Consider the following 27,515-nt stretch of genomic DNA (forward strand, 5'->3'; position numbering starts at 1 on the left):
TATTTTATATATATTAATATTATTTTTTATTTATTTTAAGGATCCAAATCCGGATCTGGATATCCGCCGGATATTATAATTTTTAGGCGGATATCCGACACCCGGATATCCGCGAACCCCGAATCCGGATAAGGATAGTAAAATTATGGATCCGCCGGATAAGGATCCGGATCCGGATATCTTAAAATTGCCCGGATATCCGATCCGTCCCAGGCCTAGTTATATGTTGGTTGAATATTTAGGACTTGTATGATTGTATATCTATACTATTAAAGCAGGATCCTATTGTCATAATTACCTTAGGGGCATGTTTCCTTCACTAACATTGCATGTTTCATTAAGGGCAATTAAGTAATATTAATAACAAATCTATATTGGGTCATTATTTTTGGATCCAGCCCAAATCATTTGGGCCTATTAAAAAATCAGATTCAATTCTCACCTTTTTTTTCCTTTGGACCATTGAGTCCGAGTTCAAATAATTTTTTTTCAACTATTCTTAATTATTATTTTTTTCTTTTCTTAATATAATTTAAGCATTCATAAAAATAATTGAATTTTTTTATTGAAAAGTATAAATCTTTATTAAAAGTATATAATTTTTTAATTAAAATATTAACCCCATAATAAAATTAATTTATCAGAGTTATACCAACTTAATTCATTAAAAAAATAAAGTTTAATTTTTTAACATAAATAGTCATTTAAAATGAAATACGATAAATAAAAATAAAATTTTTAAGTCTTTTATAAAATAAAACACAAATATATGAAAATGTGACATTTACTAAATATTTGTCAATTGAAAAAAAAAACAAAAATAAACCCGCGCTTTGAAAGCGCGGGTCAAAATCTAGTATTAGCTTAAAATTTAAAACATATACACAAGAAAATCGAGTATATGAAATTAATGCCCAAGTCGAAGATTAGATGGATATATAAAAGCTTTATTTTGCATTATTTAAAGATTTACGCGGTAAGGAAGCATGGTTGGTGTGTCTTGTACTCTTTAATTGACATTTTCGGAATTATTCTTAATATCTAGTTACTCATATTTTTAATACTGATTTGGACTGCTTTAGAGAAAAAAACACGTTTCTAAAAGAGGATAAGAAGTTTCTTGGAAGTGGCAAATTGGTAAAACTAAGGACCCTATTCCTTTGTACATCTCAAAGATGCATCCAGATGGTCCATCTAGATGTTTTATCCAGATGTTTCATCTGAGTGTTGTTCGTTTTTTCATTTCGTCCATGCATCCAAAATCATCTGAATGCAGCTATGTTCGTTTTTTTAACTTGCATCTGCACCCAGGTGGACGTGTTAATAAATGACTAAAATATATTTTTTATGTTTCGACGGAAAAAATAGCATTTTTACGGTTTTGGTGGAAAATACGTTTTTATGGGTTTGGCGGAAAAAAAGTTTTTGCGGTTTGGTGGGAAAAGTACGTTTTGCGGTTTTGGTGGAAAATGTGTTTTTGACGAAAAAGTGCGTTTTGCGGGTTTGACGGGAAATTTTTTTTTCACGATTTTGGCGGAAAAATGCATTTTGCGGTTTTGGCGGGAAATGTACATTTTTGCATTTTTGACGGGAAAAGTTCATTTTCGCGTTTTTGACGGAAAATATTTTTTGCGGTTTCGGCGAAAAATGCGTTTTCCGGTTTTGGCGGAAAAATGCGTTTTCTGGTTTTGGCAGAAATTTTTTTTTTCTTTTTTTTGGCGGAAAAATGCGTTTTTCGGTTTCGGCGAAAAAATACGTTTTCCGGTTTAAGGCGAAAAATGCGTTTTTCCGGTTTCGGCGGGAATATTGCGTTTTCCGGTTTTGGCGAGAAAATATATTTTCCGGTTTTCACGGGAAAATTGCGTTTTTCCGATTTCAGCGGGAAAATGCTTTTTGCGATTTTGGCCGGAAAATGCTTTTTTTGGGGGGGGGGGGTTTGGCGGGAATATGCTTTTTTGAGTTTTGGCGGAAAAATGCATTATTTCGGTTTTGGCCGAAAAATGCGGTTTAATTGGTTTGACCGAAAAGTGTGTTTTTATGGAAATATGCATTTTACGTTTTTTTGAGGAAAAACGCATTTTGCGGTTTTGGCGAGAAAGTGTGTTTTTAAAAAAAAATTGCAGGGAAATGTATTTTTCGGTTATGGCGGAAATATGTATTTGCAAAAAAATAGAATTTACGGTTTGAAAATAATATTTTGACTTTAGAAGGTCATTTTTGTCATTTATCATTTTGGACTGAATTAGATGCATCTACATCCAAATGCACCATCAACACTCACCTTCATTTGGATGAGAATTTGAGATGAGTTTTTAAAAATTCAGCTGGTTGATTCCTCTGGATATAGCATTATAATGCACAAAACGAACATCAATTTGCATTTTTACCCAGATGGATCACCTGGATGAGCAAACGAACAGCACCTAGAACGCGATGACGATGGTAGGGCACTGCGAGAGAGATGGATTCACAAACCAACACATGCTCTCTTCAGGTGCGTTATACCAACAAAAAAAAAACTATTAGTTCGAGGAAAAACGAAAGAAAAAAAGGAGAGTTATTTGCAAATTCATTCTTTCTTGTTTCACGAAAATAATATTGATGCCAAGTAAATCGGAAAATAAAAGAAGAAAAGATTCATTTAGGTTTGAGTTGTTTGAATGTATTTTCTTAAAACAAACTACTAAATTACATGTTTGGATCTATAACTTTCCTATTAATTTGATATGCTGACAATGTTTAAGAATCAAAGAGCATGATTATTGGAAGGTTCTTAAGGTGGCGTTCTTAGCGGAATATAAGAACCCGTCTTTTAACTTTTAACTAAAAAAGTTAAGAATCGGTTCTTAAATAAGAGTTTTAAGAACCGGTTCTTAACTTTTTTTAGTTAAAAGTTAAGAGACGAGTTCTTATATTTCGCTAAGAACCCCACCCTAAGAACCCCCGATAATTATGCTCTTATCTTATCTATCTATCTATTTATATAAAATAGAGTTTGCACTCTCCAGGTGAAGACACGTCAGAAAGTCGAGTCTTCTAGTCGTGACACGTGTCCGAGTTTTCCAAAACGCACCACTTCATTTAAATCACTACGCAATCGGGTTTCGCTGGGCTTCTATCGTCAATTTCATTTTTTTCATTACGGACCTCTTTAGATGGGCTATACGATTGATTTAGTGGTGGGCTTTAACGTTCAATAATTTTGTCGGCTAGGAAACACATTTTTTGGGCTAACCAAACAAAATCTAATAGTTTACCATCTTCAGACTTTCGTCTTCTTCTTCTTCGATGAGTTTTAGGGTTCGTCGTTATATGAACTTGACTAGGTCAAACTCCAATGGTGGTTCTAAGTGGTTGCCCGTGTCAAACGTTCGTGTTGGATCTCTTTGTCGGTCTCCTTCCTGGCGTTTCATCTCCGATTCATTGCTTGTGATACGTTACGGGATTAAGTGGTTCATCACCATTAACAGCCTTCTTTACCCCTTGGACCCACTTCATCCACAATTACTATTCAAAACTTCTCATCTCCCTTCAAAGCGGTGCAAGTTCACCTATAAAAAGGTCTCTCTTCTTCCCATAAACATCATCCTCAACAATCTTATTACAATCCAAACTTTGTTCTTAGTAAAATGACTAACTCATTCTTGCTGATCTGAAGACGGGAAGTTAGCCAGAAACATCAAACACGGTGGCGAACTCATGGTTTTAGCTATGCTCCTCCAGGATGCTAAGGTTGTTCCTCCAAGTATGCATCTTTATGGAGTTTTGTAGCTGGCCATTAAGTGTTTAGTGTAACCAGTCTTTTAAGCTTCATTCATGTCACTGACCGGCTAACAGCAAAGGAGGAATTCAAAGGGAAGTGATGGTTATGAGCTCTTTGGAATCTATTGTAAACTTCTACCTGTCCGGATGTGCAGATTTTATACGATCTCAATGTTGTCAAGGTTACATGTTTCAGGTTCTGAATTTCCTGTTATCTAATATATTATGAAATTGGTATTAATAACTGCACTTCTCTGTAATTCCTACTAAGTATTACATCTCATTTGTTGAACCGCACATATATTATATAAAACCTGACCATTTAGAGTTGTGTGTTGGAATTATATAAAATTTGACCATTTAGAAGTGTGTGTTGAGATACTTTGGTTTCTTTTTGTTTCTTCCTGATTTTTTTCTTTTCTAGGTTTGGTTGAGACGACGAAGATGTCCAAGGGCTTGAGGGAGAAGGTGCCATTTGTGCTGGGCATTGAGTTCGATCCCAGGCGGCGATGAGGCTTTACACGAGAAAGGGAGAGGAGTGCGATAAGATTCATTTGCTTCAAGGGATGCAAGGTGTGGAAGCGGTGGCGAAGAGGTTCTTCTTCGCGTATAAGCAGGTGGTTGCGGCGGTGATGGGGAGCGCGGAGACGAACACGGAGTGTGACTCGGTGAGGCAGATATTCATGGAGCCGGCGTATTTCCCCAGTCTTGATGCGGCTAAGACGTTCTTGGGAGAGTTCTGGAGCCACGTTGGATGAAGAAAAGAAGGAACAAAACAATTCTTTAATACCGCTGGTTTTTTATATAAATTGGTGACTAGATGTAACTTAATGAAATTTTGTAATATTTGAATACAATTCATTTTATACGATCTACGGTTTTTCTTATTAGGACAAACAAGAATTGCAGTCCATGACTGAGAATGCATACAAGACCTATGACTAAAGCAGATAAGAAAGTTTTATGCTCGCTAATCAGAATCGGATCCAGTAACTCAACTTTGTTGAAAAACATTATTCAACCAGTATATCACAAGACAATGTGTGTTTGGTCAGGATCGGTCATATTCTTAATCTATATATTGAGTGGTTGATTAACGAGTAAAGACCAGTCTATGTTGACTAATCGTCAACAAATTAACACCTATCCTTTTTAAGTGTTAGTATATGGACTATGTGAGAAAAACACAATTCCACTATCTGTATACTACATTCTAGATCATAATGGGTTATGAGATATCAGATAGCCTATATGAGAATCTACGAAAGGGGTTATGACTTATGAGAACTTGATGATTACCTTTTTTTTAAGAGTATAATAATTGCGCTATTCTCTGCCTTAATTTTAAAACCAAAATACTTGGGTTAGTGTGCATTAATATGAAGCGTAAGAAAAGTCTGAAGCAGTGAGGCTAAGGCCATTCACATAAATGATTTCTCAGCTAAACTCTTCTAACACATATATTTGTATTTAATTTGAAAATGTTTCAGAAGCCTGAATTTCACATCAAATTAATCTCTCAAGTGATACTCTAAACCCGCTAATCAAAGAGTTAGGCTACTTAAGCTATTTGTTCGGTTTTGAGCTTTAGGATCTTTTTCGGTATCACACGTTTGGACATACCAAACAAAATATTCATCACAATATTATCGATGATAATTAAAAATTGTGCAATACATTTATTAATAAATACTTCACAAATAAAATAGATTTTCATACGGACACGTCTCCGTACCTTTACATATATTCTTACATGGCATGTGACGAGGAGGAGTTAGTGTTGGAGTACAATTTTTGCGTTCTGAAGTTCCTTTTCTGCAAGTTTCATAATTTTTTTTTGTAACACACAACTTTCATACTATATATATCAAATAAATTCAATTTGGTGGTACATGCGAGTAATTGGTCTGTCAAATATATCAATGACGCTATCACTTATTCTAACATCAAATCCCAAAACTTAGTTTGCTAAAATTACAGAATAAAGGATAAGCTTCGTATAAATTCTAATAGTTGAAAATATTATTTTATATTGCTTTGTATTTATTTCGTTATCCAAAAGAAACACGAACAAATGTACTCAGGTACGCGAACATTATAATTCATACATGCATATGTACTCAGGTACGCGAACATTATAATTCATACATGCATTACATTTTTTGCTAAAAAACATGCATTACATTTTCTCAACTCTCACGCTCCCAAAATTTTAAAGTCCATAGAACGAGAAAAAACAACTATGAAGTTGATGACTCTTTAGTTTATGTTTTCCTGCGAACTTAAACTAAAGTAAAATGATCTTTATATATGTAAAAATATAAAAAACACTCTGCTATTGGAATAAGTAAAGTAAATATAATTTTTTTTTTTGAACAACTGAAATTTCATAAAATAAAGTGGTCTCAGGCCCAAACGTAAATAAATTATAAGTTGTATTATATCACTTCAGTGTAACTAAAAGAACAATTAAAAATTGATTAACTCATGTATTATGTTTTAAAATAAATTATTTTAATAAGTGAACAACTTTAATATTAAATCATCAAATAACTGCTGTTTAATTTTTGTATCAATTGTTTAAAATTATTTACTATTTGTTCATCCAATATTTTTTGTGTTAGAAAATTAAATATCTGAAAACTATACTATCATATACATATTCAAAATATATTCAAAATGATAAATCTGAAAACTAGATCCTTGGTCTCTCTAAGAAGGAGAAGAAAAAAGAAGAGAAATATCTATGGGGTTATAGTTTTTAATCACTTCACTAGGTTAGAGTTTCTAGAGTTACAAAATTAGCATTTTATATGACCTTATGTAATAATATATAACATAACTAAACCTTTTATAGGGATACAAGAGACGTAAAATTTCAGTTCTATAGATTAATTCAGACATGGTAATATATAACATTTCACAAAAAATATATTCTAATAACTACAAAGCTATATACAAACAAAACAGACATTAACATTTTTTTTAAAAAATGTTACATGCAAATTTGTTCGAATTTGGGAAACATTGTTCTGGCTCTAAAAACTCAGATTCATGTGTCAAATTTTCTTGGTACTTGAAAAGACTACAACTTTTTTTTACCAGGAAAAGACATAAACTTTATAACTTATATTGTTGTTGCTTGCTTTTATGTTAACTGTATATTAGTTGTGAGCTCATGGTGGTTATACATTTACAGGTTTTTGATCTTACGTAAACACCATGAATTTGTACTATATGGTTTGGCGTTTTTGAGATGTTTGAAGTCAAAAGAAGATGATTGCACACTTAGTAAGTAACAATAATAGCGCTTACCACTGATATCAAATGTATTAAATAGCTTACATTTTCAATTTTCGTCCTACCTCACCAAAACTATATAGTATTGTATATGCATCAATATGTTAATATAAGCACAACCATCAAAATCTAACATAATAAATCTTAAAATTTATAAACCCTCTACACCCAAAAAAACTTAAAAACCATCAATGTATTATACATCCCTCTTGCAAATCCAAACATGAAATATATACAATGAAATATACAATTATATAGCAATATATATCACACGACAATCATAGTCCGCGACCGACCCTAATTATACTATAAAGAAGAACTCTATTCTCCTCTCTTCTTGCCACATAAGAAAATAGGCTAAGGAGAAGCCGCCACGTGTCATTCTTCCAAAACGCTCCGTCTCACTTAATCTATTTTGTGATTCGTTTGGGCTTTAGTGTTGTTGGGCTTTGTCTTCTCTTCATCGAGCAACGCCGTGTTTTCAATTAGGGTTAGCGTGTTCTTTTTTTTGGTAAAATGTTAGCGTGTTCTTTTTTTCTGAATAAATGGTTTTGGCCTGAGAAAGAAACTAAAGCTTCGTCCGTTGTTTGCCTGCACCTACCTCCTTCATGAGAAGCCTTCTAGGATTCATGTCCCCTCCAAAATCTGATTACGTCTACAAACAATGGAGGTTGCGATAGGGGAGACGAGTCTTCGTAAGTAATCTATGCATCGATCACATGTTGTGTCGTTTCGCGATCGATTCTTCTCCCCCGAGCCGTTACGAGTTTCATTTGTTGATGGCTTCTTCCTCGCTGATATCGAAGGTTAAATTTCTTTTCTCGGGAATTATAACAAACTTATGAGGCTAATATGATAGGGTGGCTTTAGAAGTGAACGATGATGAGCTTGAGATGGTTGGTTCGGAATGCTGGTGTTGTGCTGTTTCAAAGAGAAATCCCAGACTCCATCAACATTCAAGTTGCTAAGGTTCGTATCAAGTTTTAAATTTAAATTTATTCGATTACAATCTTAAAGCCATTCAAAGGATGCATCTTTAGGTTTAGATAAAGCTATGAAGCATTTGGAACTGGAATGTAGATTGATCATATACTATTTGAATTATCATGATGAGATTGCCAATGGAATTTTATGTTGGGTAGAATTTTCTAAGTAACTTAGGTTGGTGGTGGATGTGTTGCAGGTTGTGAAGAGAGTAGTTGTTCCGGTCATCCTTGACGTGGGGGAATGGATACGCCAATCTCGAATGAGCCATTGGATTCAGTCGACGTCTTAAGCTCGAATGAAACTGAGCTTAGTCACCTGACCGGAATCCATACTGAAACTTTTGAACAGATCAGCCAAGGCTGTCGCAAAGTGCCATAAGTTAGTATGTAAGTATTCTTTTGCACATTTCCAGTACTTAAACTCCCAAATTTTGGTTAATGGCTTAGTGGGTTTTGGGTCTGCAACGAGTTGAAATTACTGCTGCGTATTAACCAAAACCATATTGTTTTCTTCATCGCTCAACCTCCGTTGAGCATCTCTCGGATAAAAGGTTTCTACTTTCTGGGGAGCTCCGCTGTCCATCACGCCCCTCAACATCTTCAGTCACCGAGCCCTATAAACTACGCTCCACTGCTCCTCTTACCGCAAGCCATTGTACCGGAGCTGTGAGACTTTTGGCCAGATCTACTCAGTACGTGTACGAGTGCAGAACATTGATCAGATCTCCTTCGCTGCTCTCCCTCCTTCTCCTCTGCTTCGCCTCTCCTCTCCTCTCCTCTCTTCCGGTTCAATTTACTCCCGGACGAAGAGTCACTTCTCCACCGTGCATCACCGTGTATACATCAGAACCGAGCCTAACACCATCTCTCCCCTCCGCCGTTGTATCCCTTTCGACTGTTCGCTGCAGTTCAGCGTCGACATTACCCTCCATGTAACAAAGCATCCCATTGTTCGTTATATACATGGATTAATTTTTACGATGACTATCTCTATTCATCTTTGGAAGAGATACCTCTATGAATACAACTGAAATACTGTTAATATGCTGTTCATCAGCAGCACTTACATGAGTGGACTTCTTCATTCACAGATGATTGTACGCTCTATTTCCATAATATTTCAGCATCTATTTGACAAATTGCAATAGTTACAGAATCACGAAGATATTTATTTCACACTAAAAACTCTATAAATAATAATATTTTGTTAATTTTTTAAAATAATTTAGATGTACTATTTTACAATGCGTATTTTATAAATAAAAAAATAATTGATACATAAATTAAATTGTACAAATTTAATTTTTTTAATTATATATATTATATATATGATATGTTTCATAGAATCTTAAGGAAATTTAGATATAATTACTAAATATTATCAAAATATATTAAAGTATTAAGAAAAAATAGAAATGAACTACATTGTGAATATAAAATAAATAATACAATTATTTTTTATATTTATATAAACAGTATGTATATAAATCAATTTATGATTTTAACATGACCATATACTAGGGATTAAATATAATTAACAACTTTACCAAATGAAAATGATTTACCCAGTAATAACATTCAAAGAAGAAAAAGTAATAATACATAGAATAAATTTGTTAAGGCAGTAATTAAGAATTAATACCTTAATAATGAACTTAACTACTGGCTATATCAATAAATCATCAAACTGGCTGGCTGTACATGATTCGCGAATTAATAAATTAGTGAAGTAAGTATATATATTATATATAAATTTTATAAATATAAATAAAAAGTAAAAATATCAAATTAATTTTTATTTGATAAATATCTTTTATAGTTTTATTTGTTTTTGCATATATGTATCAAAAGAAAATTTAGATTAAAAAGAATGCTCCGGGTGAACAAAGGTAGTATCATGAGGTTTAGCAACACATGAGTGTAACCTGTTATTTCCTCTCCATCCAGAGAAGATAGATTGTTCCTTGAGTGATCAGTTTCCTTAGTAGCATACAAGAGCGCTCTCCTGCTGGAGAAAGAGGAGCCAAGCGATCCATTTGCTTTCAAATTTGCTTAGTTAACATTAATGTATTGACAAAAAAAATAACAGTATTTTTTTTATTCATATTATGAATGATATATTTTATATTCCATCATAGCATATTTGAAAACAAAAATCTGCTGAAACATAACATTGATTGAATTCATTTTCAAAATTGATCAAACCATCTGAAAAGCACTCAAAGCAAAATAAAGTTTTACAGTCGTATTAGCACCATTATAGGACTTCATATATCCGCGCAAAAGTATCTCAATTTAAGGATTTAAGATCGTAGGTGAACTAAATCTAAGATTTTAGATAGCTGCGGAAAAATATTATAAAAAATACTGTTTTCCAGTCGTCGATTTAGCATATGCCAAACCTTGAAGTAAAAAACCATTAGCACCATCATAAAACTTTATATAGCCGCCTAAGAGTATCTCAATGTAAAGATCTTAGATATGGGTAAACTAAATTTAAAAAAAATATATTTATCGCTCTTAATAGATGAAATATTATGTATAATGAAATGAACTATAAAAAGTCAATGTAGCCATTAGCGTTTTCATATAATTTTTAAAAATGATGAGATAATATTTGTCTAATAATAATTAAAAATAAATAATTAAATCTAATGTTATTTTTTTTGATGATAAAATTATATTTTCAATAACTTCATTACCATTTTAAAATATTTTTATATTATTTATTTATTCCCGCGCCCGCTCGTAGGGCGGGTTACACCCTAGTTATGCCAAGAAACTCGGGAGATTGATATAAGGGAAACATATATGTTTCACCTCGCTCTAAAATTGGAGTATCTCATGATTTATATCATCCTTAACTTGTGGCGATGCTTCATTCCCAAGTTATTCGTCCAGGACCCCTCCACATCCCCCGAACTTACTAGTTCCGTAGACCCTCCTAATCTCAATTTAATACATTATACTTTGATCTAGTTTATTCGTTATCACAGCTCTTACTTCAGCTGAATTATGGTATCACTCTTTGATTTATCAATGCAGTCCATCAATGTAAGAGGTTATGTTTTCTTAGGTAAGGGATCGTAATGATTTTAATGGTTTTTTTTTTGTCAAAGACTTAGTTTAGGGTAACAGAAAATCACGTTTTAATTTTCTTTCGTCTATCCCAGCACAAAATAGTTTCATAAAATTATATGTAAACCAATCGAAAAAGTGTTTTCCTATCCAATAAAGCAAAGGATCGCTTATGTTCGAGGAAATAACTATGCATGCGTTTAGGATATGTTCTTTTCTTGTTATTTGCTTATGATCAAAAACCTTTTACTTGTTGCATAATATTAGAATATTTAATGTATAAGCTAAGTTGCTGTATATATACACTAATCAACGTGCTCGATATTATTACAATCATTCACCACAGTGATTAGAATAAAATTACCAACTCACAAATACTCTTTGTATCCTTCGCCATGGGTTAACCTTTGTGATGGTTGCGGTTGGTGATACACTAAATATGAATCTTTGCTACTGCCAAGTTAACAGTTGTGATTATAGTACTTTAGATTCAATCCAGAGGACCAGTCTACACTTTACTCTTATAAATTTCAATATCAAGCTAAGAAGAAAATGATTTTCAATTCAATTGGTGACGCGGAAGACAAGTAAACTAGAGTTTGATTCAATTTAACAAGAAGCTAGCCTAGGGTATTTCATTGGGTGTTGAGCGAGAGCCAAACAATTATTCAAGCGCGATGCAGTGCTTTCTAGAACTCGGATCACTCAGCTGGAACACCCCACTGTCGTGGTGGTGATCTCTTTGCTGGCCGATCCCATCATCTAACTGTCGTTGAGATGAGAAACGACTGCAAGCCTTAGAGATAAGGTCCGATCAGTTCACTTACTACCCTAATATCTACTTTCGCTGATTAGGGATACTAAGCTCATTCAATACATGTCAAGCTATCTCCTAAGCGGTTAGCTAGGCGATAAACTTAGGATCTAACATCAAGTGATCAGATTAATGGAAGCCTTAAGAATAGTATGGATGAAGAATAATCAAGAATAGCTTATCTATGTTTAGCTCATATTTCAACACCCTAAAAACCCTAGGCGAGCTAGATCACTACTCAATCATGATACAAGCAATCAACGACATAGATCCTGAATGAAACTGCATAATAATAAGAGTAGTAAACAAAGGGTTCAGATGGTCTTCTCTATGAGAGAATGGATTCTTCTCCCTTACAAGTTGCAGATCGTAAAAGCTAATAGTTCTCTTGTAAAAACTAGCGTAAGAATTAAAATAGGATAGATGGCGTCTTTTTATGGAGGCGCCAATAGGTAGAAAAGATATTAGGGCAACAGGGCCTTAATTCCCGAAAATAGAAGATTCTTTATTTGTTGGGAACAACCTCGGGATCACTCCGTCTGCTTGTTCTGCTTGCGGACAGTCTCGGGACTGTTCGTCTTGAGTGTTCTCCGCAAAATGCTCCAAAAGGATAGCTTCTCTTCAAGCACCCTCTCTTCATTCCTCTACCAACTCCAGACCTGTAAAAGATCAAAAAGGACTAGACTGACACGGATTAAGGACTCGAATCAATACGAAAACACCTATACAATGATGTGAAAAACACCATATATCAATTCCCCCAGACTTAGATCCTTGTTTGTCCTTGAACAAGGCAAGTATCAAAAACAGGGAGAAAAGTTTGAAAGTGTGGGAACTCACTTATTCTCAGCAACCATACTCTTACCACAAATCTCTGAACCATACAATCAATAGATTAGGACCACACACACTTACTGGGAACCCCTGATCGCTGTTCACAGATCGGCTCCTTACTCTACATCTTGACCTGAAAAAGCGACACTTTCGAGACCAAACTCCATTTGTTCAATTAGAATTTTTCGTGAGCTTCTTGTCATAGGCGCTACTCAGGGTGGACGGTCTAGGTATGGAACATGCTTTTTTTTTTATGGTGGAGCTAAGAGTGTTTAGGGGTTACCGATTTCTTAGAGGATGCAGGATATCGCACAAAACGGCAAGAGAGAACGGATCCATTGATGACCACAGCCTCTACTCGTTTTTGCTCTCTCTCGAACGGCTGCTCTTTGTTCTGAAACAGTCATCAGACTGCTCTGCTCGCCCCCTTCTATGTTCTCTGAAAATTACCCTAAACTCTTTCTTGACTTTCCCAGTGGCTCGTGTTCCCTTGAATTCATCTCCTTCTCCATTGTAAAATGCTAAAAATGAAAAGTAAAATAATTTTTTTTTTTTTTTTGAATGCATAGCATGAAAATAGATGTTGAGGTGACGAAGAAGGAGGTAACATGTGATGTTAAGGAGGCCACTGGTGGGTCTGATTCACATCATTCTGCTCTACTTGCACGATTCATTGGTCATGGAGCAGTTGCTCCCTTGATCTGCTTGTTCTCCCTTCTGATTGAATTTCTGCAACAGTAACGAGTAAGAGGCTGCGTCGATCCTTTCCTCTCCAACCTTTTTGCACATATCTGCACATATAACACTGAAAAAAAATTGCCTGAAGTTGGAATGAAGGCTAAGGTACAAGGTGGGAACTAGCTAAAGATGAGCTAGCTACTCAGGAACAGCAAGATGGATATAAAGGATAAGAAGTCCTGAGTATAGGTCTCGTTTCCCTGATCTAGTGCCCATAACAAGAAGAATTAAAGTCCAGATTAGGTTCAGATATAGTGGAGTTGAGTCTACCCAGTGTAACCCGATCGGTGGAGAACTTCCGGAGTGTCAAATGAGATAAGTCAGGGTGTTCCAGGTCCATGTGTGGGTCTTTCATCACTGCTAAGGTCACTGAATAAGAAGGTTAAAGCACGAGGTGGTTAAGAAATCATCACAAAATAAGGTCCTGATTACCACAATAAGTTTGACTGGACTGACTCGATCCTAGGGACTGACTCAATAAAAACATGGAAATCGTACAGAGTTTCTCCCCCAGACTTACTTCACACCATCCCTGGCTGTGAAAATAAATCGGAGGAGGCTAAAACACACCCAACAGAAACAAATAGCAAGGAAATAAATAGTTTTGATGGATAAAACAAGAGAATTAGAATCGTCCGTTCGGACTCAGTCTGAATCACCACTGCTGGAGTGGCCAGCTGTTCTCCTGTTCCTCGGAAGTCTCTCTTCTCCAGTTGAAGTGCCCGCTGGTTCTTTGCCTGGGCGCCTTGTTCCCTGAGTCGTCTGCTCATCCTGACTTCCGATGCAACCTCCAGTGAGTGCTCTGAGGATCCTCTTCATGAGGCTGTTGTTTTTCTTCTGAGAGTCCACCATCCAACGTCTGTAGGCGTGATCATCATTAACATCCGTGAGGTCCTCCAGGTCATAAGCACCATCAGCAGGTGGAGCCATATCCTCCACATCATCCCTGGCCGCATTCGCATCTGGAACTGGCGCACGTGGGTCGTCGCACAAGTGTTCTGCGTCGGGCAGGAACACTATGTTTTCCAAGGTTGTGAAGTCTGTTAACCCGGGAAGAGGGAGCTTGCAGTAGAGAGTGTTCCCGTCCTTGTCTGCGAACTTGTATGTGCTCTCGTCGCGCAGGATGTGGCATGTGATCAAGTAAGCGGTGTCGATGTGCTCAAGCTCAGGAACAACCGTGTAGGAATCCAGGTTGATGTTGAAGTGTTTGAACAAGGGTGTGAGAACACTGCCGCATCGGTCTTTCTTGTCTTCTGTTCGGAGCAAGGAATCCTTGCGCTCAGTGAGCATCCAGATGAGAAGGAATCCAGGGTTAGTCTTCACAGTCTGAATCGGTATGACTCTGTCTCTACGGATTTCATCCTCGAGCCCTGTGTATAGAACCTGCAGCTCTCCGTTTGTGACCTTGGAGGTGAGTTCCTTTGCGAAGAGGATGTTCGAGACGATCTTGGCAATGATACGCAGAGTGGGGTTTCGGATTTGTGATTGATAAGCCTTGCGAGAAGTGAACTTCCCTGTCGCAATGAGATCCCAAAAGGCGTTTGCTGGCGCGAACTTTTTCTTGACTGAGACCTCTCTTGGTGTGTCTGCGATCTCGAGTAGTTCGTTTAGATCGTTGAGAGAGATGGAGCAGAACTTGCCGTCAGCCATGAAGGAGAAGAAGCAGTTCTCGTACGTTGGCGCGGTTGGGTTTTGGTAAGTGATCTGAGCTGTTGCGAGCACTTACCGAACCAAATCTGGATAGAGAACTTGGGCTTGGTAGCAGAGAGGAGCGAGGCCCATGACGTCGAGCGTGTCGAAGATGTCAGACTCGAGGCCGAGAACAGCTAAGGTCTCCGCGTGAGCAAATCGTGTGGGCAAGATTTCTGCTGCGAGAAGCCTGTTGTACCTCGCTGCGGATTCCTTGTCCCACCCCTCACAATTGTAGTCAAGGAGTAGTGGGTCATTAATGTTAATCGGTTGACCCTCAGCTTTGTTCGGCCATGGATATGTGGATGGAACATTCGCGGAACGAGAAGGCGTGGCTGCTCCGCGAGAGGCTTTGAGTGCTTTCGGAATCCTTGTTCTTGGAGGCATCTGCAAAACGAAATCAATGTCCAAATTAGCACTGCCCAATGGTTGTTCTAGAAACGATGTGACATTCCAATCTTGAAAATTTTTGCCCAAGTCCATCAATTTCCGAACAACCTTCAAGTTCTTAGGATTAACACTTTGCCCTATCACAACCGCAACTACTCAAGAAACTCTAACAATGAAATTGTTTATCCCTGATAATCAAACAAAATTTCGACCCTAGTAGCAAGTGTGAAATCGATAGCTACAATCTAAGATCAAATCTTGAAACAAAAGGGATGAGAGAATCCAATGGGACACTTTCAATTCGCGGATTGGATGCGCGAAGGGGAAGAGTGTCTGAGCGGTTACCTTGAGTTGATTGATGATTCCTGGAAAACCCAACCGATCTCTAGAGGATCCAAGAGATTAGAACAAAATCGATGAAGAAGAATAGGAAATGAAATTTTCGATTTAGGGTTCTTTGAGGTTTGTTTGCGGCGCTAGAGATAATGGGGGAAATAAAGTTAGTGGGCCTTAAATAGGCCATTTCCCCCTTTACTTTTTTTTTTGTTCGAGCACTCACCTGGAACAATCAGGAGAACAAGCGCTGGAGTGTTCTCCTGAGAAGTGCTCGATTTTTCTTCCTGCAAGTTTTTTTTTTTTTTTTTAGAAAACAAAAGAAATATTTACACTCACCAGTGGGTTGCCTCCCACCAAGCGCTTCTTTTCAGTCACTAGCTTGACTTTTGTGAGCCGATTAGGCTTGAAGGGGATCGCTTAAGGGTATTTCTACACCTTCAGTGATTGTTGTATCAGCAAGGTAAGGCTTGAGGCGCTGACCATTAACAAAAAATTCTCCTCCTCTTGTGTCCAGCAACACGACAGCTCCATAGGGGCGAACCTCCTTGATGGTGAAAGGTCCTGACCATCTGGATTTTAGCTTTCCAGGGAACAACTTTATCCTTGAGTTGAAGAGTAAGACCTGATCATTCGGAGCAAAGCTTCTGCTGATGATCCGTTTGTCATGGAATGCTTTGGTTTTTTCTTTGTATATTTTGGAGCTCTCATAGGCTAGATGCCTAATCTCATCCAACTCATGGATTTGAATTGTTCGCCTCTCCTTGGCAGGTTTGATATCGAAGTTAAGCAGCTTAACAGCCCAAGCTGCCTTATACTCTAGCTCCACAGGCAGGTGACATGCCTTGCCATAGACCAGATGATAGGGAGTGGTCCCTAATGGGGTTTTATTGTCTGTTCTGTAGGCCCAGAGAGCGTCGTCAAGTTTGATGGACCAATCCTTACGCGTGGTATTGACTGTTTTCTGCAGAATGTTCTTGATCTCTCTGTTGGAAATTTCCACTTGGCCACTCGTTTGGGGATGGTAGGCGGTTGCAACCTTGTGTTTCACGCCGTTCTTGCTCAGTAATCCTTGGAACACCTTGTTAATGAAGTGAGTTCCACCATCGCTGATAACCACTCTAGGTACTCCAAATCTTGGAAAGATGATGGAGGTGAACATCTTGGTTACAACTCGTGCGTCGTTGGTTGGACTAGCAATCGCTTCTACCCACTTGGAGACATAGTCGACTGCAACCAGGATGTACTCGTTCTTGTGAGAAGGTGGGAATGGTCCCATAAAATCTATTCCCCAGCAGTCGAACACCTCAACTTCCAATATGTAATTCTGAGGCATCTCATTCCTTTTGCTGATACTGCCCATTCGCTGGCATGCATTGCATCTGGATATGAAGGCGTGAGCATCTCTGAACATTGTTGGCCACCAGAATCCCGCTTGGAGAATTTTGGAGACTGTTTTGAATGTGGCGAAGTGTCCAGCGTAGGAAGATCCGTGGCAGTGGTGTAGGATCCCTGGAATTTCAGCCTCTGGAACGCATCGTCTGAAGATCCCATCCTTGCATTGTCGGTATAGGTAAGGCTCATCCCAAAAGTAGTGCCTTGCCTCTCTTAAGAATTTTCTCTTCTCGTTCCCTGTGAACTTCTGAGGCTCCTTTTCAGTGGCTAAGAAATTTGCAATCTCAGCAAACCACGGTAGATCAGGATGTTGCTTCTGGATTGCTGCGACAAACTGCTCTGGTTGTGAAGAACAAGCCGTTTCCATGGGCATTGGTTGTTCCGAATAGCAAAGACCAATCGCACTTACGTGTTCCACTGGTTGCTCTTCGTCAATCACAGTATCATCGTTTATTTTCATTCTGGAAAGGTGGTCCGCTACTCCATTTTCTACCCCCTTCTTGTCTCTTATTTCCAGGTCAAATTCTTGAAGGAGGAGAATCCATCTCAGGAGCCGCGGTTTGGCATCTTTTTTCGTGAGCAGGTACTTGAGAGCTGCATGATCCGTGTGGACTATCACCTTAGACCCAACTAGATATGATCGGAACTTCTCAAAAGCATAGACGATGGCCAGGAGTTCCTTCTCTGTGGTAGCATACCTACATTGAGCTTCATCCAGTGTCTTGCTCGCGTAGTAGATCACATGGAGCTTCTTATCCTTCCGCTGGCCAAGCACTGCTCCTACTGCAAAGTCACTCGCGTCTGTCATGATCTCGAAAGGGAGGTCCCAGTCTGGGGGTTGGACAACCGGTGCACTGACTAGAGCTCCCTTGATCGTGTGAAATGAAGCTAAACACTCGCTGTCGAAATCGAACTTTGTTTCCTTGCAGAGTAGTCTAGTGGGTGGTCTTGCGATTCTCGAGAAGTCCTGGATGAATCTTCTGTAAAAACCAGCATGTCCCAAAAAGCTTTTTATTCCCTTCACTGAAGTTGGGGGCTGCAGACTCATCATGATATCGATCTTTGCCTTGTCCACTTCGATGCCTTTTTCTGAAATCTTATGTCCTAGAACAATCCCATCCACTACAAGTAAAATGACTTTTATTAGCGGACGAAAAACGCTATCTATCAATACGATAGCGGTTTATGAAGCGCTGTATCATCGCCCGTCATAATAGGTCAAGCACTTTAGATAACTGTTTTTTGCGATGCTATCTTATTGTCATATATTATAGCGTTTTTTTGTATGCAATTAAAGAGTCTTTAATAGCATGAATTTTTTGTTATTATTTACTTTTAAATTTATTTATTTTAGAATTATTTATTTTAGAATTATTTTTTATTTAATTATTTAAAAATAAAAACTTAATTAAAATTTAAAATTATTCATAGAATCAAATTTTCTTTATTACTTAAATTTATCTATAATGAAATTTGTTTACAAAAATACAAAAAAAAATCTAATTAAATAATAAACCAACAAACTAAATAAACCAAAAACTAAACCGGACTTTAACCTAATTACTAACTAAACACACCACCACTTCGTTGCCTTCTTCATCTACCGGCCGCACCACCACCTTCGTCTTCGTGTTTTTCCAGCCATGATTCTTCTTCTTCATCCTGGGATTTGAGATGCAAGTTGCAGAGAGGAGGCAAACGTCACATCCATCTAGACCTAATCTCGTCGCCTCCTCACCAACTCGCCGTCAGCTTCCTCTTCCTGAATCTGAAGCCGTCATCTTCCTCCTCTAGCCGCCATACCTGCCTTGCCTTGCTTCCTCCATCTCTAAAACAAATAATACAGTTCAAAACAGAGAGAGAGAGAGAGAGAGAGAGAGAGAGAGAGAGAGAGAGAGAGAGAGAGAGAGAGAGAGAGAGAGAGAGAGAGAGAGAGAGAGAGAGAGAGAGAGAGAGATGAGTTCTAACCGTGGTTGTGTGGTGGTGGTGATGCTTGGACGGCGAACGAACGGTCGTGTGGTGGTGGTTGTGATGCTGGGACGGCGAAAACAAACGGGTGGTTGTGGTGGTGGTGATTGAGGAAGATAGAGATCCAAAGAATTAAAAAAGATATGAGATCATATTTAGATCTGTAACAAAAAAAGAGAGAGAGAGATAACGTAGACAAGAAGAAAGAGATTGAGATATGAGATATGAGATGTGTGATTTCTAGCCATAGGATCAAAAATATTCAGTGGTTAAGATTGCTATCCTTGTGATTAAGATATTGACCAATGAGAAAGAAGAAAAAAGATAAACCAAACATATTTGTGGCCATTGGATTGAAATCAATCAAAGGCCAAAATTAATCCATTAAAAACTGTTTTCATTTAATATAATAATTAAGTTAAATATTTATATATAATTTCGACCAAAAAATATATATAATTAATGTAATTATAGTTTGGTTCAATGTTTCAAATAATAGACTGAAAATTTTAATAATATTTATAAGTTATGATTTACTTTAAATGTAAAATGAAATTAGTTTAAAGGTTTAAAATACAAGAGTATAGTAAATAAAATTAGTTTAAAGGTTTAAAATTTAAACATATTAATTTTTAAAAATGTATGCTCAAAGTTTGGTGTCTAACTTTGAGAATATTAGATTTGTGATTTATGATTTAGTTTAATAACTAAATGTGTATATTGAAGGTTTGAGGTTTATTATGATATATAAGATTTGAGTATATAAGGTTTAGAGTTCAAGGTTAAGACTTTAAGTTAAAATTCGAAAATAAATTTGAATTAATTTGAAGAATTATGTTTAAGTTTGATTTTTTTTTTTGAATTTAGATTTTAGATTTAAAGTTATGAGTTTAGAATAAAGGTTTGAGTATAGGGTTTGGGGTTAAAGGTTTAAGGTATTGGGATTTAAGATTAATTATTGAAAAAGAAATAATTTTTGAATTTATATTTAATATTTGAGGTTCATTTAAGATTTGATATCAAAATAGTTAGATTTTGAAGTTATGTTTAAAGTTTAGGGTTTAAAACTTGTTTAGGGTTTAGAGATTTAAAAAGTCAAAGATAGCGTTTTTAATAATGCGCTATTAAAAATACGCTAGCATAGCGTTTTTAAATATACAGTTCTATCATAGCGGTTCTAAATATACAAACGCTATCTAAAACTAACGGGTATGTCAACCATAGCAGAAAGGCAAAAAACGTTATCCTTCACTGCTATCAAAGCCCATTTTTCTTGTAGTGATCTCTGACCATGAAATGGCATTTTTCCCAATTAAGCAAGAGATGCTTCTCCTCGCATCGCTTCAGAACCCTGCACAAGTTTGACAAACATACACTAAAGGAGCTTCCATAGACGCTGAAATCGTCCATGAAAGCCTCCATTATGTCTTCAATTAGATCAGTGAAAATTGACATCATGCAGCGTTGAAAGGTCGCTGGAGCATTGCACAGCCCGAAAGGCATCCTCCTGTAGGCGTATGTTCCGTAAGGACATGTGAACGTCGTCTTTTCTTGATCGTCTGGGTGGATGGGAATCTGAAAAAAACCTGAATAGCCATCTAAAAAGCAATAGTAAGGGTGGTTAGCCAATCTTTCAAGCATTTGATCAATGAAGGGGAGTGGAAAGTGATCCTTGCGAGTCGCAGCATTCAATTTACGGAAATCAATGCACATGCGATGACCAGTTACTGTTCTAGTAGGGATTAATTCATTCTTTTCATTTGTTATAATAGTGATCCCTCCTTTCTTAGGCACTACATGAACATGACTAACCCACTTACTATCAGAGATCGCATAGATTACACCAGCTTCTAGAAGTTTCATTATCTCTTTCTTAACAACATCTTTCAGATTTGGGTTAAACCTCCTCTGATGTTCTACAGAAGTCATTGATTCATCTTCTAGGTGTATTCTATGCATGCACATATCAGGTGAAATGCCAGGTATATCAGCTAGAGAATATCCTAATGCCTTTCGATATTTCCTAAGTTCGCATAGGAGAAGAGCAGTTTCAGCATTATTCAGGTCAGCATTCACGATTACTGGGTATGTAGAATTTGGTCCAAGAAATGCGTACCTGAGCCCCTTAGGGAGTGTTTTGAGCTCGACTTTTGGAGCTTTGGATTCACTCCACGGGTCATTGTTCCGACTTGGTGGAACAGGCGAGCTCGATGAGTCTGAGGCATTATTCTCCCCCAGACTGAGATATGCCACTAATCTTTCCATGGTTCTGGCAGAGTCCAACATCTTAGCGTACCCATCAGCGTCAATGTTCTGGACATGCTGTTCTGCTTCAGCTCTAGTCAAGGCTAGTTCCAGCGGATCATCTGTAAGGATCTCCTCAATCATCTGATCACTTGGTTCCAGCGGATCACCCTCCTCTTGGACAGTGAAGGTTTGTCCATGCAGCATAGGTTTCTTGAGCATCTGATTCATCTCGAACCTCATCACAATGTCTCCTAGGTGGAGGTCGAGTTTTCCTTGTCGCACATCTATGATAGCTCCGACAGTGCATAGGAATGGTCTGCCTAGGATCAGAGGATCCTTTGACTCTTCCTCCAGTTCCAGAACAACAAAATCGGCAGGGACAAGCGTGTTCCCAACAAGAACTTGGATATCCTCGATAATTCCGACCGGAGATTTCACTGATCGATCAGCAAACACTAGGGACATCCTGGTAGGTTTGAAATCCGTGAATCCAAGGCGCTTAGCCACGGAGTATGGCATGAGGTTGATGCTTGATCCCAGATCGACTAGCGAACATGAGAAGACTGTTCTCCCTATTTGGATGGAGAGGACAAATTTTCCAGGGTCACCCAGTTTCTTGATCCTTTTGTTCTGGAGAACAGCGCTGCACTCTTTTGAGACCACCATGAACTCACTGTCATCGGTTATCTTTCCAGAAATAAGTCCTTTCACAAAGCTACTCATGGATGGCATCATCTGAATTGCACTCATGAGAGGGAGTCTGACTGTTAAGTCTTCCAGCATCTTCCTACATTTCATCTCCTCCTTGTCTTTGCGTGTGGCCTTAGCAGGAACAGGGTACGGAACCTTAGGCACATAGTCACGGGTGGGTACAGGTTCTGCAGCTGGGCGAACAACCACAGTAGGCTGCTCTGTAGTGGTCGGAGTATGTTTAGCAGGAAGCCCTGCTTCTTCCTCGTGTGTTGGTGCGGTTACTGGTGGTTGTTCTGACTCTTTCTGCTTCCCTTTTTCAGCTGTTGTGAATCTCTTGGGTGCCAGATCAGTTAACTGCTTCCCACTCCTAAGCGCGACTGCATTGCACTCCTTGGGATTTTTATCTGTTTTTCCAGGAAGAGTGCCTTGCTGTCTCTTCACACTCTCAGCAGTCTAAGCAATCTGAATATCCATCTGCCTCATATGGCTCGAGACATTATCATATTTGGCACTCAGGTCATTGAACATGTGATTCATTCGGGTATTGATGTCGTTTGTGACCTGATTCAGTGCTTTTCCCTGGATCTGCTGTCCTTGGAGCAGCTGGCTCATCATATTGGCAAGACTCTTCATCTCGTCCTGTGGAGCAGTTTGAGCAGGCTGTGCAGGCTGCTGGTTAGTCGGTTGTTTCTGGTTGTGGAACTGAGTATTCTGAGCTGGGCTGAGGACAAAGGTTCTTCCTTGATTTCCATACCCCCGTTGGTAGCCACTGTTCTGAACCTGATTGCCTTGAGCATTTTCTGCGTTACCATCGGGTTTAGGGTTGTTAAACAGGTGGGGGTTGTTCCTCACGTTAGGGTTCGGGTGATAGTTCTTGAACTGCCATCCTTGTCCATTCACATAGCTAACCTCATGATGGTCCTCAGTCGCCTGGTCTGCTTCTGATGTAGTGTCTGTGGTTCCTTTATCCTGAGGGGATTCTTCCATGATGAAGGCATGGTTCTGATTAATCTTTATCAGTTGATCAACCTTGGCAGAGAGCTCATCTATTTTGCTATTGTCAATGCTGTTCACCTTTTGGGTGCGGTCAGTCTCTCGGTTGCTGTCAGCTGAGCTTGAGGCCATGTTCTCAATCAGCGCGAAAGTGCCTTGAGTGGATTGGGTCATGAAATCTCCATTACTGGCTGAGTTTAAAGCATTCCTGTACTCCCAACCTACTCCATCGTAGAACACTCCGAGTAGATAATCTTCTTCAAAACCGTGATGTGGGCACTCCCTGCGGTAGACGTTGAATCGCTCCCAAGCGTCGCAGAACGGCTCATCTACCAGCTGTTTAAAGGTGGCGATCTTTTGTCTCAGAGCTGCTGTCTTTGACTTCGTGTAGAAATCGCTCAAGAATGCGGATCTGACTTGTTCCCATGTGGTGAGCGATCCAGTGGGTAGGGAATCTAGCCAGCGAGCAGCCTTCCCATCGAGAGAGAAAGGGAACAGGGTACACTTGATGTAATCTGGTGGTACTCCATTCGACTTAGTGAACCCACACATCTTCTCAAAGTTTTCAATGTGGTTCATCGGAATTTCTGCAGGAAGTCCGTTGAAGACCTTCCTCTGCACCAGACCTATCAAGGCGGGCTTGATCTCAAAGTCTTGTCTAGTGCAAGGTGGAGGGTTGATGGCGGATCGCGTAGCAGGTAGATTACGCAAGAGATTCCTTTGGCCAATCTGATCAGCTTCCTCCGGTGCATTCCGTTGGTTTGCAGCGTTCGCTTGGATAGTTTGCTGCATCTGCTGCATCTGTTGTTGCATGAGTGCAAACGCAGCAGTAAGATCATCCTGATGATCGCCCATGTTGGTGCTTGTAGGTCTAGGCAGTTGACGGTTCTGACGTTCTAATCTCGCTAGTTCTTCGTTGGTGAGCTGATGCAATGGTCCTTGTGCGTTGCTCCGAGTATGTCTACTGGTCATGCACCTGGATCATTAGCTGTGACAAAGAAACAGAGGCGAGTTAGATATCTTAGACTTAAAATGAAACCGAAAAGTAGAGGTAAAAAAAATCTGGTCCCCGGCAACGGCGCCAAAACTTGATACACTAAATATGAATCTTTGCTACTGCCAAGTTAACAGTTGTGATTATAGTACTTTAGATTCAATCCAGATGACCAGTCTACACTTTACTCTTATAAATTTCAATATCAAGCTAAGAAGAAAATGGTTTTCAATTCAATTGGTGACGCGGAAGACAAGTAAACTAGAGTTTGATTCAATTTAACAAGAAGCTAGCCTAGGGTATTTCATTGGGTGTTGAGCGAGAGCCAAACAATTATTCAAGCGCGATGCAGTGCTTTCTAGAACTCGGATCACTCAGCTGGAACACCCCACTGTCGTGGTGGTGATCTCTTTGCTGGTCGATCCCATCATCTAACTGTCGTTGAGATGAGAAACGACTGCAAGCCTTAGATATCAAGTCCGATCAGTTCACTTACTACCCTAATATCTACTTTCGCTGATTAGGGATACTAAGCTCATTCAATACATGTCAAGCTATCTCCTAAGCGGTTAGCTAGGCGATAAACTTAGGATCTAACATCAAGTGATCAGATTAATGGAAGCCTTAAGAATAGTATGGATGAAGAATAATCAAGAATAGCTTATTTCAACACCCTAAAAACCCTAGGCGAGCTAGATCACTACTCAATCATGATGCAAGCAATCAAAGACATAGATCCTGAATGAAACTGCATAATAATAGGAGTAGTAAACAAAGGGTTCAGATGGTCTTCTCTATGAGAGAATGGATTCTTCTCCCTTACAAGTTGCAGATCGTAAAAGCTAATAGTTCTCTTGTAAAAACTAGCGTAAGAATTAAAATAGGATAGATGGCGTCTTTTTATGGAGGCGCCAATAGGTAGACAAGATATTAGGGCAACAGGGGGCCTTAATTCCCGAAAATAGAAGATTCCTTATTTGTCGGGAACAACCTCGGGATCACTCCGTCTGCTTGTTCTGCTTGCGGACAGTCTCGGGACTGTTCGTCTTGAGTGTTCTCTGCAAAATGCTCCAAAAGGATAGCTTCTCTTCAAGCACCCTCTTTTCATTCCTCTACCAACTCCAGACCTGTAAAAGATCAAAAATGACTAGACTGACACGGATTAAGGACTCGAATCAATACGAAAACACCTATACAATGATGTGAAAAACACCATATATCAGTTGGACAGGTGGTTATCGCAAAGACGGTTATCGTTGCTATGAGTGTAGATGTTTTTTTCACAAAGAATGTGCAGAGGCATCCTCAGATATCCACCAACCATCTCATCCTGAACACCCTCTCTCTCTGATGTTGGAATGGCCCGAAGTGAAACGCTGTAAGTTATGTGGAGAAAAATTGTTTTATATGTTTTACCATTGCTCTATATGTGATTTCGTTGTTGATACGGCGTGTGCCAAAAATCCACCACCAAATGTTATTGAATTTCCCAAAGCCCATGAACACTCGCTTGTTATCGCGAAGGATCTTTCTGATTTCAAATGTGGTTTTTGTGGAGAGGAAGATCATCTTAGGTATCGTTACAGATGTTATCTATGTATATTGGAATTCGAAATCAGGTGTTCTATGCTTTCTTTAGAGATAGACTACCCTTATCACCCTAAACATCCCCTTAAGTTCCTCACTAAAGAAGAACAACATTTCTCCCATGGGAAATGTCGTATATGTGGAAAAGAATTAAGATGGAAATTTTATCATTGTTCAATCTGTAAATTTAGTGTGGATGTTGATTGTGTGAGGGATCCTTCACCGCTTGCAATCTTATTTCCTAAGGCTCATGAACATCAACTCAGCGTTACACCAAGGAAAATATCTTTTGATTGTGATGCTTGTGGGATGGCGGGTCATCGGAGTCCTTATTCATGCCAACAATGTGATTTCATGATTCATCAAAGCTGTATTGACTTACCGGAGATCATCAACGTCAACCGTCACGAGCATCGTCTTTCTAGGTGTCTTCATCTAAGTCCTGGGAGTTGGATATGCGGATTTTGTCACAAAAAAGTTGATTGGTCATATGGTGCGTATTCTTGCTCGATTTGTCCTAATTATGCCATTCATTCTAAATGTGCAATACGAGATGATGTATGGGATAAGTTAGAGCTGAAAGGGATACCAGAAGAACCTCAAGATATGGAACCATTTAAGGTAATAGATGAAAACCTGATATGTCATTTTAGTCACGAAGAACATTATTTACAACTCAACGAGGAAGATATCATATTCGGTGGAAGCATTCTTTGTGAAGCATGTGTCTTACCTATATATTCTCAAGCATTCTATAGCTGCGTGCAATGCAATTTCATTCTCCATAAAACATGCGCTAATCTTTCTAGAAAGAAACGGCATTTTTATCATGGCAAACCATTATCTTAAATATGTGGTGACAAGATAGAGCGTTATTGTAAAATGTGTGAAAAATATTCTGAAGGTTTCAAGTATACCGACTTTCAATACTTCAGTATTGATGTTAAGTGTACCACAATTTCTGAATCTATCATCCATGAAAGTCATCCATGCACCTTGTACTACAATATAGGGAAGTTTATTGAATGTGCTTCCTGCAATAGCTCAAAATATCAATTGTTTAGATGCGATGATGATAGAGTTTAGCTAGAAGAACTCAATGAAATCGCAAACTAAACTCAATCACCAATGTATTTTTTCAATCCGATTACAAAAGATAACGGATTCGCTTATAGATTTGAATCTGAGTAATCGCTGGCCTCACCCAGACGATACACTCCTCAAGTCGTGAGACTCAACTCAAATCTACAAGCTGCCCCTTTTCTTAGCTAACAAGCTGGGTTTATACAATTTCGAATACAAAGCATTAGAAAGATTTTAATTCAAAACAAATATCTCCTTCTTTATTTGAATTAACTTCTGCCACGTCAGACTCCAACGGCTTCCTTCTCTGTCTTCTTCCTCACGTAAACTCTGTCAAGCCTATCAATACCCCCTCCTTTAACACTCAGCTTGCCCTCAAGCTGGTAAGAAGGAAATTGAGCCCAAAACTCCTTAACACCCACCCAAGTCGCGGCTGTGACGGGAAGACCAACCCATTGAACCAATACTTCCAAGTGATCCGATGGAGTGTAACGGCTCTCAAGAATCTGCTCTGGTTCCACCATAATATCTTCATCCATCGATACAACCGGAGGTAACGGTAACACAATATGATGCTTCCCAATTACTGCTTTCAGCTGCGAAACGTGGAAGACTGGATGAATTTTTGAAG

The 27,515-nt window shown here is 38.4% G+C and overlaps 1 protein-coding gene and 1 non-coding gene across 2 annotated transcripts; both read left to right on the forward strand.

Annotated features, from left to right (window-relative positions):
- The first annotated feature begins 23,482 nt into the window (after positions 1–23,482).
- LOC125581138 lies at positions 23,483–23,589 on the forward strand. Its single transcript, XR_007318849.1, has one exon. It is a non-coding gene; the product is annotated as a small nucleolar RNA R71 (small nucleolar RNA).
- A 1,831-nt stretch (positions 23,590–25,420) lies between these two features.
- LOC125580608 lies at positions 25,421–26,650 on the forward strand. Its single transcript, XM_048745349.1, has one exon. The coding sequence runs from the start codon at positions 25,565–25,567 to the stop codon at positions 26,648–26,650; it is 1,086 nt and encodes a 361-aa protein (XP_048601306.1). The 5' UTR covers positions 25,421–25,564.
- Positions 26,651–27,515: the final 865 nt, after the last annotated feature.

Source organism: Brassica napus, chromosome C1 (genome assembly GCF_020379485.1).
Source record: "Brassica napus cultivar Da-Ae chromosome C1, Da-Ae, whole genome shotgun sequence".
Classification (NCBI taxonomy): domain Eukaryota; kingdom Viridiplantae; phylum Streptophyta; class Magnoliopsida; order Brassicales; family Brassicaceae; genus Brassica; species Brassica napus.

What these genes read in the sequence shown, in the direction of transcription:
- LOC125580608 (XM_048745349.1), top strand. Translation starts at nt 25,565, where the DNA reads ATGTTGGAATGGCCCGAAGTGAAACGCTGTAAGTTATGTGGAGAAAAA.